At 36.6% G+C, this 18,485-nt stretch overlaps 1 protein-coding gene across 1 annotated transcript in view; it reads right to left on the bottom strand.

The window, feature by feature from the left end:
* The window catches only part of grm7 (glutamate metabotropic receptor 7), a gene marked incomplete at its 3' end in the record, with an annotated part of 185,972 nt that overhangs the window by 39,482 nt on the left and 128,005 nt on the right, over positions 1 to 18,485 (bottom strand). Inside the window, exons 5-6 of the mRNA XM_016574259.1 lie at positions 15,119 to 15,256; positions 3,355 to 3,555 (exon numbers count right to left, since the gene is read on the bottom strand). Of these exons, the coding sequence (XP_016429745.1) occupies positions 3,355 to 3,555; positions 15,119 to 15,256 (339 nt within the window). The remainder of the gene's footprint in view (positions 1 to 3,354; positions 3,556 to 15,118; positions 15,257 to 18,485) is intronic.

The raw sequence follows: 18,485 nt of genomic DNA, 5'->3' as shown, positions 1-18,485 counted from the left end.
TATATATATATAACATTACAGCCTTAAAGCACAGCAAATCACGTGTTTTTTTTTCTTCTTCTTCTTTTTTTCTTGTTATTAACTAGCTTTGATATATTTCCATAAGCTGGCTTATGATGTTTGGACGTGGCTGTTTACTTTATAAGAACACTACAGAAAACAAATTAGCGACAGCTGAAGTAATATTATTTCAAGATGTTTTCATGTTCTTTTGTGTTTTTACGCCAATTGGATTGAATTGGGTGCTCATCATAAAAGACTTTTCAGCAATGGTAAACATTAGATCAAAAGCTTGTTATAATCTACAAAAGATAATATGCTGTTGTTTGGCATTTATGTGCAGTGTGATCTGTTAATATTAGGTACTTCACGAAAACGTAAGCATATCTTTACGAAACAAACAACTATGGCGGTTCATAAAACAACGTTTTTTTAAAACAAACTTCAAATTTGCACAAATTGTAAATAAAATGAATTGCTTACAGTTCCTAGAATATTGAAGAGATGCAATTTGTAAAAGATTTCATTATAATAAAAAAAATAACAATGCAAGTTAAATTTGTAAAATTGTATGTTTCAGTGTTATTCTTAAAATAAATGAATAAATAAATAAATAATTCACATTGTTTGGTGGCATAAAATTCTTGCAGATATCTTCATTAGCATTTAGCCACCTGTCTTTGTATTTTGGTAATTAAAAGCAAGCATTTTGTCGAGTCTATTTGGAGTATCGTTCACCAGGCCTTAAGTTAGATCATATATTTACCCCAAAGAGTATTTTCTCATCATCACACAGACATCAAAGGTGCGGTTGCACTTTGATCTAACAGTGCCCTGGTGCAGGACTACACAAGTTTCACTTCATTAAGATGCATTAATGAGAGATTTCCTTTCTTCTTGGAAGTTCCTATTTCAAAGGTCCAACACAAAGGCAGGTTTGGGATATGCGAGATATAAAGTATTTAGAGAGTTGGGAGTCCTGCGCAAGAAGCAGCAACAAAGGTTGCTTCAAAGAGGAATGTACATATGGTGTGTGTGTCCACTGGAACAGAAGAAACTTGCTCAGTATTGTCCAAACCAGTTTGTAAAGTCTGTCAAAATACACTGTACAAAATTATCATTTATATATAAATATGTATTTTTTTTCTACTTTGAAATGTCATGCTTAATTAAACGTGTTACTTGCCATTTCTTTGTAATTATTTGTGAAATTTACTAGCAACTTCTGAGTGAAATTATTTTACCACCATTGTTTTTATATATCAGAGGTGGGACCAAGTCATTGTTTTGCAAGTCACAAGTAAGTCTCGAGTCTTTGCATTCAAGTCTCGAGTCAAGTCCCGAGTCAAGACAGGCAAGTCCAAGTCGAGTTGCAAGTCCTCAGCTTTAAGATTCAAGTCTTAAACAAGTCATTAGTGCTCTTTGCCCAAATTAGTGTCTCAGTATTAATTACCATATCAAATTCATAGTAATTTATATCAGGAAGGCAGGTAGAATATGTTTGACATCGTTCAATTTCATGTGAGATTGGTGCCCTTAGTAAAACTACTCAAGTTCAATTTAGGGATTGTGCCAAAATAGAATAGCAAAGACAACATAATTTCATAGAAATAACAGCTGCAACATACTTTGCATGAGTGCATAAGAATAGCTATATGCTTCTAGGTGTTATATCTAAGCCAATGAGCCATTATTTGGAACCTCAAAGAAACAGATTTAAAAATACGTGAGCGGAAACGCAGAAAGAACTGCTTCGAAAGAACTAGAAGAAATAACTGCAAGCATACTTTGCAAGTGAGAGGAAACATGCAATATGGATGCAGACAAACTCATGAAGACAATCATTCAAAAATGCTGTGCTACCATCCTTTATAACTAAGATCTGCTCAAATTGAACCCTTTTAAGTTTCAAAAGGTAACGAAATATGCTTTATTTTATTCTTCTGTAATTGTTCTTAAAATATCAAGAGAGTATAATATAAAAAAAATTGCTATTGTAGCAGTTAAAGATCCATCCGTGCTGTATATACTGTATAGGTCCGGGTCGCTAAAGACCCGAATATGTAATAATGATTGGTGAAACATTAATGCATTTAAGGGTTAATTGAGGTTTAAATAAAACAAAAACAGTGGAGATCTGACAAAAACAGGTCTCAGAGAGGTGTTTATTACAAATACAAATTAAAATGAAAGCACATCGAGTTGGCAGAGTGCGAGGGTCGTGGCGGGATGCGGATCCTTCACTCATGGTGCACCTCGGTGTCGGACAAACAGAAGTTATTTTATTATCTCTGTTCTTTTGTCGTAAGTTATGCTATTACTCCATAAATTTATACTAGCCTATCCAGCGCTCCCTGAACACAGTTTCTGGCTTATTGCCAGTCAAGCGCAACGCTGCAGGGACGCGTCTATAATGACTTTGATCTGATCATAAAGTCTTTCCGAGTCACAGGGCTCAAGTCCAAGTCAAGTCTCAAGTCCTTGATGTCAAAGTCTAAGTCGAGTCTCAAGTCTTCTTTAATTATGTCGAGTCGAGTCGCAAGTCATCAAATTTGGGACTCGAGTCCGAGTCAAGTCTCGAGTCAAGTGACTCGAGTCCACACCCCTGGTATATATACACACAGTATATATATATACAGTATATATATATATATATATATATATATACCATGAAACCATGAAAGTGTACGTAATTATTTCTTAATTAAATAGGTACATAACATATATAATTACATAATAACATGTATCAGTTGCACCGCATGACATTTTACAACCATTTTATGTCATAAAAAAGGTCAAAGTATTAATATTTTATTATGAAGGTCTACAAGTGTCCTCTCTATGATATCACTTATTTATTTATTTATTTATTTATTTAGGTCGCACCACATGATATGGGCAGACAAAAGCTTTTCAAATATCAATAAGCAATTATTTTAATTCAAATTTTTCAAAACTAACTACTTTTATGTTTTTTTTTCTTTTTTACCTTCCCAGCCAAAAATATAAACATTTTCACAAATTAAAGCATGCTAAACTCTGTACTCAGTCACTGTATCTAAGAATTGCATTTTTGTATAGATTTTTGAATTACTTTATTTGAATGTTACATAATTACATGAACTTACTATAGTAATAACAGTAAATTATGCATAATTGCAAGTATCTAACCCTAAACCAAACCCAAATCCTAAATAGTAAGTACTTGTAGTTAATTACTGTTACGCAGTAGTTATTGTGTAATTACACTGTAATAACATCCCCTTAAAATGAAGTGTAGCTGAATTAATATTAGTAAGATGACATTGACTGAATATGGCATTTATCTGATATTGTGAGCTTCGGTGGACTCACCGTTGAAGCTGACCGATCGGATGTACTTGAGAAGCTTCTTGCCACCAGCGTGCTCCATCTCCCCACAAATGCCCGATTGGTCAGGACAAAGGTCCTTCTGCATGCTGTGCAGGGCATGAGCCATGGCATACACCGCGTCTATCACAAACTGCACCTTCCCTTCTTGTTCGTATCTGGAGTCTGTCCCTATTCGCTCTTGCCCTGGAAGGAAGAAACAAAACAAAAAGTCAAAATAGAGCGAAGACTTTGTAGTGAGACGTGTGCCTAAATGCTCTCGTAGGAGAGCATAAACACAAAGAAACAGAGTCGACTCTGGAAGCTTTTGAAGAAATATGTGAGGTAAAGCAACAAAACAACAAAAACATTTGAAGCTATCGCACACTTTAGGAACAATCTTTCATTTGACAAATCTTTTGGGCGCTATCTTTAAAGCTGTGAAGAGTAATGCCTGCAATTCTAGGTGCTTATCTTACTTCGGTCTCTGATGTTGTCACAGTTTTGCTATCTTCAACTTAGCGGTTTAAAGAGATTTATTCACAGTTTTTGCTCAGTGTTAGAGAGTACAAATGAATAAATACATATTTAAAAATGTTTAAAAACACTTAAATTGGTATTTACCCTTTTAAACAGCCATGCTGTAGCGATTTAAGCTACTTTTGTGCATAGTTTGTAGTATAGCTAACTACTTTTTTTGCAATTAGCTGGTGGAGTAAAAGCTACAGTTTAAGCGTTGACACATTTTCTACTGAAACAGGAAGTTGGATGAGGCATAGTGAATGATTCGTTTTCTAGACGCAAGGCTGAATAACGGTTTGCCAACTGCTAGCCACATTCGCATTTAATTCGCAAGAGTCGTCGTCAATATTTTTGCTTTGTTTCCCCAGAAGAGTCATTTTTAAAAGCATACATCTTCTAAAAGTGAAATTTGTCAATGGTTAGGAATACATTAGCACGTAGATTAGCCCCAGCGCTAACAGACATAGATTAATAGAGTCATTGTTGTGACAAATCTGTAGGAAATTTTTGACTAAATGCCTTTTCTCTTAATAAATGTCACTGAGTCAAGCTAATTCATTATGTATTGATGGAAAATGTATTCCACACACACAAAATCAACCGAGCTGACCGAGGGCTAAGCGTACCTTAGATGTCTTAATAATGACAGTGGTCAGACTTTAGCCTCACCTTAAACTGTGAGGAAAAGCCGTGACAGTTCTATTAAGACCCGCTATTCCTCGACCCACCAGTGGAGGATCTCATGGGACGCCGATGGAGTTCATGCAATATTCTTAGCAATTTCTCTCCAATTAGCTCTGCTGTCGTCCAGATCTGACACCCACCCTTAGATGCCAGTCCTGGTTCCTCAGGGACACTCTTATAGTCTGTCTTCCCACTATAACGGCTTTCATTAAACATACTACAGCTGGCTTAGTAGGCTTTTCTGTCCCATCAACCGTGGCTAACTCAAATATGTGTATTTTTGAGACAACTTAATCATAAATGGCCCTAGTCCTATGAGGAAGGAACGGGTGCCTGACAGAACAGGAAAACTAGCTCGGGAAAATTTCAGCCCATCCAAAAGCGGCATTAGATCTTTTCGCTGAGCTTGAAAAATGCCTTCTGGGACTTGATTTCAATCTGTGATGAGTGGATCTCATTATGTAGATGATATTTACTTGCAGGACGATTGATTGACGTCTTGAAGACCTCCTTAGAGAAAAAAAACAACAACTTGTAGGACGGTACTTTTCATTTTTGCTGCCTTTGACTTTACATCTCAGAAGTCGCTAGTTATTCGCTGGGCTGTTGAGAAGCTAATGGTTAACTAGACATCCTTGGTATAAATGGAAACCAAACCAAACCTGGGATTCCATTATAAATTAGATTGCACGCACATGTCCTAACCCTTGTGTCAAGATGGATTTGCTAGTTAAAGAGGTTCTACACTTTCTCAACATCCCAATAGCATCAAATTAACGGGTTATGTCTGTCATCTTGTCAGGGTCAGTCGAAAGCCTTGAGGGATTCAGATCAATAGACATCAATGACCTCTAGGCAGTGACAAAAAGAGGTTCGGATACGCTGAAGGTCACAATGACCATTAGAAAATAATAAGCTGTTATTACGGTGACAGATATCTTGTTGAACAATACTTCACATTTACACCTTGCTATTGACTGAAACCCGTACCGAGCTCAGAAGCTTTTTAGAGAATTGTCTGTCTCTAGTATATCCTTGATTTTTCATCACCAAACCTCTGCTTTGTATTGACCAGAACTGAATTGCCATACATTGTCGTGATTATCACCAGAAGCTGTTTACCATTATAGCTAGGTAAAAACTCACATGGAAAAGATGCTTAAGAAAAATTGACTGCAAAGTTTTAAAGGAACAGTTCACCCACAAATGAAAAATTAGCTGAAAATTTGCTTGCCCTCAGGTTAACCAAGATGTGGATGAGTTTGTTTATTCATGGGAACAGATTTGGAGAAATATAGCATCACTTGCTCACCAATGGATGCTCTGCAGTGAATGGGTGCCGTCAGAATGAGACTCCAAACAGCTGATAAAAACATCACAATAATCCACACCATTCCATTCCATCAATTAGCATCCTGTGAAGCAGAAAGCTGAATGTTTGCAAGAAACAATTCCTTCATTAAGACGTTTTTAACATCAAACTGTCACTTCGAGCTGAATATGAGTCCAGTATCCTTAATATTTAGGATACGGGATATTTAGGATATTTAATATTTTCTTAATAAGTTCTCGTCTGAATCAGGAGAGAAATATGCACAGATCAAGCAGCATTTAAAAGCAAAAATTGTCTAAAGCTGTTGTAATGTTGGTGTATTTTGATGTGAGAAGACAACGTGGGTAGACTTTTTCACTGGAGGATGCGTTATTATGGATTATGGATTCTTTTCTGGACTCTAAACCGTCGCTTCTGGACGAACTCACGAACTCCAGTTTTTCACTTCACAAGACGTTAATTGATGGACTGGAGTTGTGTGGATTATTGTGATGTTTTTCTCAGCTGTTTGGACTCTCAATTCTGACGGCACACATTCGCTGCAGAGGATCCATCGGTGAGCAAGTGATGGAATGCTACATTTCTCCAAATCTGTTCCAAAGAAGAAAAATACCCAACTACATCTTGGATGTCCTGAAGGTGAGTACAAATTTTCATTTAGGGTTACATCAAAAAACATGAACTTGGATCTTCAACAGAAGCCGAATGTCCTGAATCACTGAAAATATGCTCTTTTTGACATTTTCACTGATGAATCTTTCTTCAAAAAACAAGCCATTTTAATACTTGATTCTCTAGTCTAAGTGATAAGAACAAACTCTATTGTGGAACATAGATCTTGCCAGATGTTTAAGCTAATTGGAGTGCCGGTTTCCAACTTGCGTGCATGGGTTTCACCTAATCTGTGTCAGCCATATGTTATTTGAACTGCAAATGTACAGTATTATCTGTCTTTGTCTCTTTTTTTTTTTGTTTGTTTCCTGATGAAAACAGGCCAGGTGTTAATGCTGAATAAAACAAACCTTATGCAAACAGCAAAGAACCTAAGCTCTAAACTATCATGAACTTGTAAATGTCACATATCATGTCATTTCATAATAACATTGCATTACATTTAACATTCATAATTTGCCTTTATTAAAGGCCAAAATATTCTTAGTTTTAATGTGAAAACTTGCGTATGCATAGAGTTAAATGCATTCAGCATTTCACGCCATGAGAATGATATTTTAACATATATGTAAGAACTGAAGTATATGTTTAAAAAGTAACCATAAAATGTGTAAAAAAAAATTTTTTTTCAGCGTTTCACGCCATGAGCGTGTTATTTTAATACAGTGTGTAAAGATAAAAGTAGTTAAACTTTTTAAAACGTATCTCAGGAACATTCGAGCTAACAAAAATACATCCTAATAATTTTTTTTATAAGGTTCCCATTAAAATAGATTTAGCTTTAGATTTAGAAATTTAGCTTTACATTACTTGCTCACCAGTGGATGCTCTGCAGTGCCATCAGAATGAGAGTCCAAACATGTCACAGTTCCATTGGTGAAAAAGTGAGCTAATGCTACATTTCTCAAAACTGTTCTTGAATGACCTTAGGGTGAGTATATTTTCGTAGATTTTCATTTGTGTGTGTGTGTGTGTGTGTGTGAAATATTCCTTTGGGAGAAAATTCAATTTGATAATTGTTACTTTTGAACGTTCTTTGAAGCCAAAGTTCTGAGAATGTTCCTGTTAGCTGGGATTCTGTTGCATTCTAGCTGTTTTGGAATGCAAAGATGCATCTCATGTGTTTGCCCCCTGAGTCTGCGTCTGCAAACTGCAAAAAGAAAACGGCCATTTTTAGTTCTCCGTGTGAGAGATAATTGAGAGATGTGGACCCACTGTGGCGCCAGCCTGAGGCAACTCTACCCACAATCCTTTATTCTAAAACAAACCGATACAGCCATTCATGAGCGCAAACAGAGCGCCTCGCCATCCACCACTTATTTGTCATTTCAGAGATAATTAGGTAGCTTGATTCTGCTTAAGCAGGGAATAAAAGTTTTAAAAGGTACTGCGTCCCTCCCTAAAAAAGAAATTGTGGCACTGCTGGTGGACTAAACTGAACCAGAACATCATTGCAGAGCTTTCAAAATCCCAATGGTTACAGGTGTGAATAATAAACCAGCAAACATGTGTAGGTTCAGTATGCTGATCATTCTAGTTCAAACGAGAGCTGCTTTGATCTTGTCAAGTCAGAACAATAAAGCCTCATATAGATGGATGGATCGATGGACGTATGGGCGGTTTCTTGCTTCTGATGTGCTAGGCAATGGCTGTCTCTCTCATTATTATCAAGCTATAATTCTGCAAAACCCGCCGCTGAAAATGGAATTGATCCTGGAGCATGAGCTACATAGATAAACACAGCATGTAATTATGGTGAATAGATGTCTGTGGGCTGATTGGCGCCTGCTGAAAGAGGTCAAAAAATGAAAAGGAACGAATCAGGGTGTCCCCGTTTCCTCAGAACAGAACATCCTACACAAGAAGCGCTTGTTTGTTACCGATTCAACAAACTGAGACTCGCACAATGAACAAGGACTTAAAACAAAACTATTACAATCAGTCCATCTGACTGGATGACAATTATTATTTTTTTTTTTCCCAAAGTCAACATGAAATGTATCCCAATTACCTCCCTTGGTCTTCAAAAATGTATATTTTCACATTTAAAAAATGTTTCCAAATTTGCATATAATGAATGAATAATACAAGAATGACAAATGTAATGTAGAAATGCTAATGCAAAGCTACATTTACAATGTTTCAGTGAATATACAACCTTTATTTATAAATATGTCGCATTACAAAAGTAAAATGTGTTGCGAATTATGTTTCATGTTGACTTCAAAGCTGTTTACTACAGGCTTATCACTAACAAAAACTAAAATCATGAAAAAAGTTTTATTTCCGCTAGTTCAACAAAAGTACTAAAATAACTAAATATATTAATGAACTAATAAAAATGAAACCGAATTATGAAAACTACTTCAAAATATAAAAATAAAACCCAATTCAAAATATTAACAAATACTGTATTGTCCCGAATATAAGACGATGTTTTTTTCTTGGAAATACATCTGAAAAAACACGGTCGTCTTATATTCAGGGTCTAGACTTTGACATGTCAATAATACACCCACAACACTAGGTGGCGCCAAATACACATAAAACGAGTGTGCCATGAAATACGTAATGTAATGCGTGTTGTATAGATCGCGAGTAAAAACGTTTTATCATACTTTCAAAACAAAAATTAAAATAGGACAAATATGCAATATGATGATAATTGAAGACAAAATGTGTTTTATTGAGGAAAAAAAAAAATTTGGTTTTTAAAAAGCCTTTTTCCAAAAGGTACATCTGGAAAAAGGGGGGTCGTCTTATAATCAGGGTCGTCTTATATTCGGGCCAATACGGTAACATAACACTGGTTCACACACAGAATCCAGAGCTGTACAAAGTTACATAAGGAGAATTTAGTATAAGGCTGCAAAAACACAAGTGTCAACATTTCTATTGAAATTCCTATAATAACAGCAATTCCGCAGGCACAGTTCGGCAATTTTCCTTTTATGTTTTCTTTTGAGAGGGGACTAAGAAGCTGTCATTTTCATGAAGTGCCATTGCGAGTCTAAATTCAAACACTCCAGTGCCCAGAGGACACTGAACTCTGGCTCTTCGCACCGAAAAAGGGCTTTAAGCGTATTCCCAATGTCATTCTGAAAGAGAGAGGAACGGGGGAAAACTGCAAGGCAAAACATGCTGTTCTTAAAGGGTATTTATGTCTTGTATTGCATAAAAAATTATTTAAACATAAGATATTTACACAAGAAGCAAAACTGCAGATATTAATAATATATTAAGAATTATTTGTCTTAGTTTATCTTGTTTTAAGCATACATCTAGCTGAATTTTTGAGGTCCATGCATACTTACAATATTTTGAAACATATTTTCAAAGTTACTTTTTATTGTTATTTTAGTATGTTCACATGAATTCTCAAGTCATATCAGTGGCCCAATAAAATATTTTATTAAACACTTTTATTTTTACGGTACCGGTATCCCGATGGAGTCTGCCATGTTGAGATAACATGACCAGCTAAATATAAATTAATTTATGTTTAGACCCTATTATGCGACACTTTTGTTTGCAGAAATTGGTAATCAATGGCTGATTTTTACATAATGCATCCTCCACAGCACTAGGTGTCAGTATATATATATATATATATATAAATTTAAAAATATCTTGTTTTAAAGGCATTTAGTTGTCATTAAAGGAAAACGATTAAAAATACTGTGCATTTGGTGTCTTGTTGCATTTTGACAGTTAAACTGACATTTAAGACTATTAATATAGTTGCTAACAATCTCATTACGTCTTTTTAATGGTGGCAGTGGCGATCGTGCCACACACATAATGACCTGCGTGCAGGAGCACGTCAGTGAAACCCAAAAATTGATTACAAATTCACAGTGACTTTCCAATCCAGCCCTCTTTAATTGCATCTTCTCCAGTACAATCGTGATCCTGGGCAACAGCCAACTCCTCTCTCGCCCCTCCCTTGTCATCCATCAGACCTGACTCTCCTTTGCCCCCCAGCGCACACTGTTGTTCCAGAGACGGCACCATGTGCTTTCTCTCTCATCTCATTCTCGGGCCCTTGAAGTCTGTAAATTGGCCCTCACACCGACGGCGTCTCCGGGCGATGTAGACTGTCGTTGCCAGCTGTCGCTGACAGAAACTGCCATCACCTCCAGTTCTTGAATATCTCACCTCATTGTCCAGAGACTCAAGGAGCAGACAGGGCACTCAATAAATGAGATTTCTCAATGGCCACGGCTCGCAGAGACCATAAACTGGTGGAAAACAGTGTCTGGATCTACAACTTTCGGATGACTACAGCTTGTATCTCTATCTGGATGAGTTATCACCGCTAATTCAAAAGTGAAAGTAAAATGCGCACGGCGCTTTTAAGCTATTTAAAAGCGAAGGAAAGCGAGGAAAAGAGGGAAAATTCAAACTAACTAAAAACGAACAATTGCTTTACTCCGAATTGCCGCTATTTTAAAGTGAAAGTAAAATGGGCACACCGCTTTTACAAGCTATTTAAAAGCGAAGGAAAGCGAGGAAAAGAGGGAATCCCCCGCCCCCGCCCCCGCGGTGATACCGGTATTACCGGTGTTGTCACACGCCGATTAACCGGTGGGAAAATTTCCTCACCGACACAACCCTAGCGTGCACTGCAGTTTTGTCTCTAAATGCTTGATCTCTTTAAAGCAGGATGAATTCTGATTGGCTGGCAATGTTTTTAGTGTAGTTGGAAACAAACATTCTGAAAATGATTCCAACAATATTGTTCCGTATGTGTACCGTTATCGATACAGTTGTGGTGTGGACTCTGTTATTTTTTACATTTTTACAACAATTTTAAAAACGATATCTTTATCATTATAGTTATCACACTTTGTGTGAACAGGCCTTAATTGTCTTACAGAATGTCACTTTAAAGTAAAAATCTTGTTTTAAAGATGTTTTTGTTTTATAGAAAAACAAGACAAACGTTTGGTTCATGGTTGCATTTGGGATCGAATATACAACCATATTTAGTGTTAAAAAATAGGACTGTCAACTGTATTCTGCTGCTGTGTGAATGTCAATGTAACATGCAAAAAATGTTCTCCATTTTTTAAGAGCATTCATTTGGTAATTTGACTGCTTTTATCTGAAATGCGAAAAGACGGTTACGTTGCTACTTGTATTTCAACTTATTCTAGCCTAGTGTTAATTTTGTCAGCTATTTTCATTTTAGTCTTAGTTTAGTCCCATGTTAAAATGCCCTTGTTAGTTTTTATCATATTTAGTCAACCTTATCCTATTTAGTTTTAGTCAAGTTTTAGTCGACTAAAAGTCTCAATATTTTAGTCTATTTTTAGTTCAAGAAAACCTGAAGTATTTTAGTCTAGTTTTAGTCAATTAAAACTAGACATTTTAGCAATAAGATTATTATTAAGTAACCACACAGTATTAATTTTGGCAGACATTTTTAATTTAGTCTTAGTCTTACTCAAATGTACATTTTAGTTTAGACAACCTTGTCCTGTTTTTGTTTAGTCAAGTTTAAGTCGATGAAACGTATGAGCATTCTAGTCAAGTTTTATTCAATTAAATCTTAGTCACATTTTCGTCATTCTGTATAATGGTTAAACTGATAAAAAAATATTTTTTGATTAATGATTGTTGTCATTTGAGAAATTTACTTTTGGCATTTCAGATATTGCACTTTCTCCCGTAAGCACAAATCAATAGAATGTGGACAGATATATGGTGTATTTTACCTAATCTAGTGCACTGATTTATTATAGGCTTTTTATTATATAATTTAATACCAAAAACGTATGCAATCTCTCTGTCTACATTATGAAAACAGCTAAAACAAACGAAAAATATTATAACAGTGAAATTCCTAGTAATTCCAAATGGCAATAGCCTATTTCTCTATTAAAACAACAGCGGTTGAGTGTTCAGCGATCACAATCGCAAATAATACAGTCGAGATCTCATGACAAGAACACAGACCGGCTGAGTGACACACTCATTTAGATCGATAAACTCCAGCTTGTTTGTCGGTGTTTTCAGATCATCTTCCGCAATGAGGAGCGAGCGCGTGTGGTTGCCAGATTGCTTAAAATAAGCAAAACACTGGGCAAACAATGTAGGCTATCAATGTAACAGCAAAGCTCTGATTCGGGGATTAGAACTCTTGATATCTGACAACCGCACTCATGAGAGCTCACGTAGTAGAGGCGTGTAGAGCAGTCTGCAATAACATTTTGTCTCCTTTTTTTTATGAAAATAAAAAGAGGTTTTTGGTAAAGTTTTTATCTTTTTGAATACATTTTAGTCTCATCTTATTTCGCCAACGAAATTGCATGTTGATATAGTCATAGTTATCGTTTATTGACCTTATTATCGTCTTCGTCTCGTCTTAGTCATTGGAAAAAAGCTCGTCAACGAACATTTTTCTTCATAGTCTTCGTTAATGAAATGAACACTATTCTAGCCAAACACTGGCCACTCAGCAAAGAAAGGTTGAGAGGGGCAAAAAAAAATATCATATTTTATCATGTTTTTAAATGCTGTTTAGTTGGTGAAAATATACAAAAAAAGTTGGTACGAGGGTTGTCACGAAACAAAACTTGCCCAACTGTTACTCAAAACTTTGCCAATTACAATTTTTTTCGGTGGTTTTCCCCTCCATCGAAATCACAAAATGACTTTAGCCTAGTCTTGTTTTTTAGTCTGAGGGTTAGTGTTTTTCAGTCAGTTCTTGCCATCTTTGTGCAATGTGCATCAGACGGTTAGCGAACAGACTGTGGGCGATCTGTGGGCGAGCCGGCAGTCTGTCTGAGGCTGGTGCTATGCTACTACCAACTTGATATAAGGTGTAGGCGGCAGTCACATAGATTCTAACTGATGTATGTTGGTCCATTGTGGTCTAAATAGCTGAACACCTCAAGTACCATCTAGTGGACCTCATTTTGACCAGGTAGACTATTTTGGTTAAGCTTATTAGAGCTGCTAGACCACCTTGCTCTTTGGTGTTTTATGTAGTGAATTATTAGCTGCCGAGAGCATCAAACAAGTTAAATTCAATTTTGCGCAATAAAGAGTTTTGGTACAGCATTGGGTCATCACTGTAAAATCTATCCTGAAGCAAAACCAGTTGCTGTACGCGGTCCTCTGTTGTGGCCGTTGTGGATGTCATTAATCAATTAACTGAGTTGTCACCATTTAAATTGGTTCAAATATCAATAAATATCTCTGGACAAGCATCATATTCCACAGATAAATGTGAAGGGACAGATTATGCAATACAGAACAATTCTGGGTAACAATTTCTTTGTCATGCTTTTTATTTCGTTAGCACGTAGTCAATAGTATTGATTCCTTCATTACTTACCCTAGATACTCTAGAGTGTTTACCCCTTGTGCTTTTATTGACTTCACCACAGGATACAAGACAAAATACAGGCATACAAAATTTCAAAATAATTTTATGACTTAGAAATAGTACTTCAGTAATTATGCATATCATTGCTTAAAAATTTAATGTTCTACTTAATCCCGGATTATTGTGTCCAAAGCTACACCTAAAATATTAAAGATAAAAGAGGAAAACAACCTTGCATGTGTGACCTCAAATATATGGCTGTTAGGAATGTCGGCCAAATTTACTACGCCACCCCCACTTTCTAGGGTAAGGGACCCTAACAATGATATCTTTAACACAGGTAGTTCAAATAAATGAACTAGAAGCCAGAGTACAAAAGGTTAATACTTTATTAGAATGACAGATATAATCCTTTTCCATAGATAATATTAAAATAATAACCATTCATTGAAGCCCGCGAGACTTTAAACGTCACCTGTCCTATCGCGTCACCTACCCCTTAAAGGCATAGCAAGCTCATTCCGGTTACACATGCATGCTTCTGGTATCCTGTTATGAATATTCCCAAATTTTTGTTGACAACCTTGATGCACGTGTACTCTGTCTTGTAGCTGACTGGGAATTGGGAACCAGCCAGCCTGAACTAGCCATGATGAGCTGAGGGAAGCTTATGTAATTGAGAGCTCTGTTACAGAGGAGAATGTGCTTTGTATTCAGAAACGCAGTGCTAATAAGCTGGAGTCAATGAGCCTGACAAGGTTCTTCAGGTTTAGCCAAAAAAAAAACCTAGGGAAACAGTGGTAACTTTCATACTTTTTCAATCACTGCAGCAAGTGTCTTAATATAGACTGGCAGGTTTATAATTCCCTGCTGAAAAATCCAGCTAAAGCTGGTTGCTTCATTTTTGAACACCGTATCTGGTTACTAGCTGGTTTAAGCTGGTTTTTAACTGGTCCAAGCTGGTCTTTAGGCAGACAACCAGTTACCAAGAACCAGCTTGACCACCTTAAACAAGCACTGTATGACCAGCTAGTAGTTGGTTTGTTGTCGCTAATTGTGCTAAAGATCAACTTAGACCAGTTACCATGTATAAAAAGACTGTACAGTTACCAGCTTTTTCGGCTAGGTTTTCAGTAAAGATGGCACATATCATCAACTCCCAGGGAAAAAAAAGTGTCATAGCATGAGGTGGTTTTATATAAAATTTAGCTGTTAACTTTTACCTGTGCACTTTCTGCTAGTGTCTTCTTTCTTGGAGGAACTCATGAGCTTGCAGTTGAAGTTCTCCTCCCAGAACTCAGCGAACCAGACGTTTCTTCTGTTGTTCTCCAGCGTGCGTGAAATAAAGTAGGTGTCGAAATCTGAAAAAGAAAACGTACCACCATTAGCGATAGCATCAGATAAATCGTAACATTACCTGAAAAGCAATGTTCCTTTGTCTTGATTATTGATACACTACCAAAAAACAAACTACATCCACCAAAAAACACAATATGTACTGATAACGTACAAACATTGCCAAGTTTGTTGGTGTTTCCAACATATTTGCATGGCAATTAATAACTATTTTATGTTTTGATGAATTGGTGGCTAATTTCTATGAATGTGTACAATCTCATCTGTGCATTTTTACACAAGAAAACACAAAATAAGATAGGTTAAAGAATGTTGGTAACCAAATATTCGCCGGTAGTCATTGACTTATGAAAAAAGTACTGTGAAGGTCAGTGACTGACTACCAGGAACTGCTCAATTACCAACATTTACCAATTACCAACATTTATGTTTTTTGTGCTAATGTTTTGAGAACATAATTACAAATCAGATAACTTTGAACAAACATTCTACTAACATCACTGAAAGAACATTTGTTATTTTTTCATCACTGAAAATAACATTTGTTCGTAACTTTGAGAGAACCTTGGCAGAATGTTAGAAAACGTTCTGAGAATGTTGCTTGTTAGCTGGATTCACATTTTTTCTTTCTTTCTTTCTAGTGTGATGCTAGTATGCTGGTATAACTAGAAACTAGTTTAACCAGTTTCTCTGAGCAATTAAATCTCAGGTATAGCATATGAACATTTTTTAGAGCCGTTACTATTGTTGCCTGATCAGCCTTGGTGCAAACAGGCTGCAACACATTTGTGTGGCAAAAGTTCTGCATCCCTTACAAAATCATTAGCATCCTTACTTGACATTCTTCGCATGAGGCAGCTTAGCATTTAATCAGACAGTTCACCATCAGCAGACAAACAATAACATTTATCAATCCGGATCCTGAAGAGTCTTTTGAGTCTGTCCTTGTTGTCTGCCATCAAGGCTAATGACATGCCTCATCTAAATAGGTTTGTGGCGTAATGAGGCTTCCATCCACAGTGTAGCTACAAGGACAAAGGTCAGCAGAACATTTAATTTTGCCACAGGCATCCGCTAACCTTACATAGTCATAGCTCATTTAAACTTTGTTTGCTTCCACTCGGCAGACTGCAAAGGAAGTGAGTCCGGGTCTGTCTTGCCCACTAGAAAATAAGTGTTAAGAAAGAGATAAGGTGTTATCATTAAGCTGCTACAGCAGAGCTGCCCTAAGCCAGTCAACAAATGCAGCTGAAGTCTTTAATGCACTCCTGGGCATTGCATACTCTCGAGTCGGAGCAAGCATCCGGCCTATCTGCAGCTCCCAAGCTGCATGCCCCGAGTTGGCATCTTGAGGGCTGGTGTCTGGAGGTGAAGTCAGTCACTTCTCCTGTGATCGGTTGAATCAAGATTTGCCAGGTATACTCAAAGTGCACGTAGAACAAGCAAGTCACTTACGCACCACACTTTTTTGAAGCACCTATAGACTTCAGTCAGGGTAGCGCCATATTTAATTTCTGACAGGAATGAAAACGAAGCTGTGAAGGATAGAAGTACAGGGCGTTCAGTGGATTGCACTGGATTGTTTAACAACATATCGATTGTTTAGCTGATGAAATATCTTTCCAAAAATAGCATTCAGTAGACAAGAACTCCACAAAGCAATTTTGAAAGTTTTGAGTTGTAAAACTAGCATGATTTTTGTACCTTTATTTAGCGCATGCCACTGTAAAAACTGTTAGGGGTCTATCCGTCACAGCCTCGTTTTCATCCATGTTAAATTCAATATGGTGTCTAACCTGATTAAAAGTCTATTGAGACTTTTTTTTTGAGTGAACGTGGAGGCGGTAAATAAAATAATGGGAGGAAAGGGTGAAAATAAGCATTTGCAAGCCAGATTCAGTCTCAAATTTCCCACCTGTGCACTATGAGAATGTGCATTTTTGCAGAAATTCTTGCGTAGGCAACTGATGTAAAACTGGTTTTACGAACTAGTTGCGAACTAGATGTAAACTGAATGCAATTATTCAATTGAATTACAACAAAAACAGTACTACAAATGATTCACATAGAGATTTGTTTTGTTCGTTGAGCACTGAATGTGCAAAGAGAGAAGGGGAATGTAACCATGAACTTGTTGCGAGCTAGATTCCAACCCACTTTTCCCAATTGAGCACCCAGTACATGCAGCAACTGCTAGGCTGTGGTTCTCAGTATAAATTCTTGTGCAAATAACTGAAATAAAAATGATTTTATGAATGATTAGTGAGCCAATTTAAAGCAATGCTTTGCTATTGAATGCAATTAAATAAAACTCTACAAATAAATTATACAGTAATTTGTTCAGCTCATCAAGGACCGAATATGCAAAGAGAGAATGGTAATGCACTGTAACCGTAAACCAGTTGCGAGCCAGATTCAAACCCACTATTCCCATATGAGCATCACAAGTGTGCAGCAACTGCTAGGCTGTGGCTCTTCTCTCTTCGCACATAGTGAGCCTTTCTCATGGAACCTGAGCAAAACAAATGCCTGGGTGTATATGTGGCATAAATTCTTGTCCAAACAAGTCTTTATGAATGATTTGTGTGCCAATTTAATGCAATAATAACATTTAATGCTAATGAATGCAATAAAGTTCACACACACAAAAAAAATAATAATAATAATTACACAAATTAATTCTTTTGAAAGAGGAACAGAAGAATGAGAAGAGAGAGAGAGGGAATATAACCGTGAACTGTTGCAAGCCAGATTCAAACCCACATGAGTACCACAAGTAAGCACTACCGCTAAGCTACAGCTCCCACAACATGATGAACAAATGCGAAAATTTTTCTGACAACGGATGCAAGAATAGTTACCACATGAGAAAAACAATGGGAGGAATTAATTTCTGTGTTCGTAAATAGTTCGTTTTTTTTACCTTGTTAACCATGTAAAAATAGTTGCATAACAATGGAAACAATTATCAGACATTCGTTTTGTTTACAAAGGACATATAATGCTGAACGAGTCAGGTGGAACATGATCAGGAAATGTTGCAAACCAGATTCGAACCTTTGTTGCCTGCGTGAGCACCATAGCTCAACACATTGACATATGTACGAAAATTTTAAAGCCATGGCTAATGCAACACACATATCCCATTCATGAAACACAAGCAGAAATATGGCTGTGTAAATGCATAAAATCATTCATACGTCAACTGTCCAATTTTTAACACAAAAATAAATA

The sequence above is a fragment of the Sinocyclocheilus rhinocerous genome, unplaced genomic scaffold (genome assembly GCF_001515625.1).
Source record: "Sinocyclocheilus rhinocerous isolate Xijiao unplaced genomic scaffold, SAMN03320098_v1.1 scaffold1886, whole genome shotgun sequence".
Taxonomy (NCBI): Eukaryota; Metazoa; Chordata; class Actinopteri; order Cypriniformes; family Cyprinidae; genus Sinocyclocheilus; species Sinocyclocheilus rhinocerous.
This window is presented reverse-complemented; position numbering and strand designations above follow the sequence as displayed.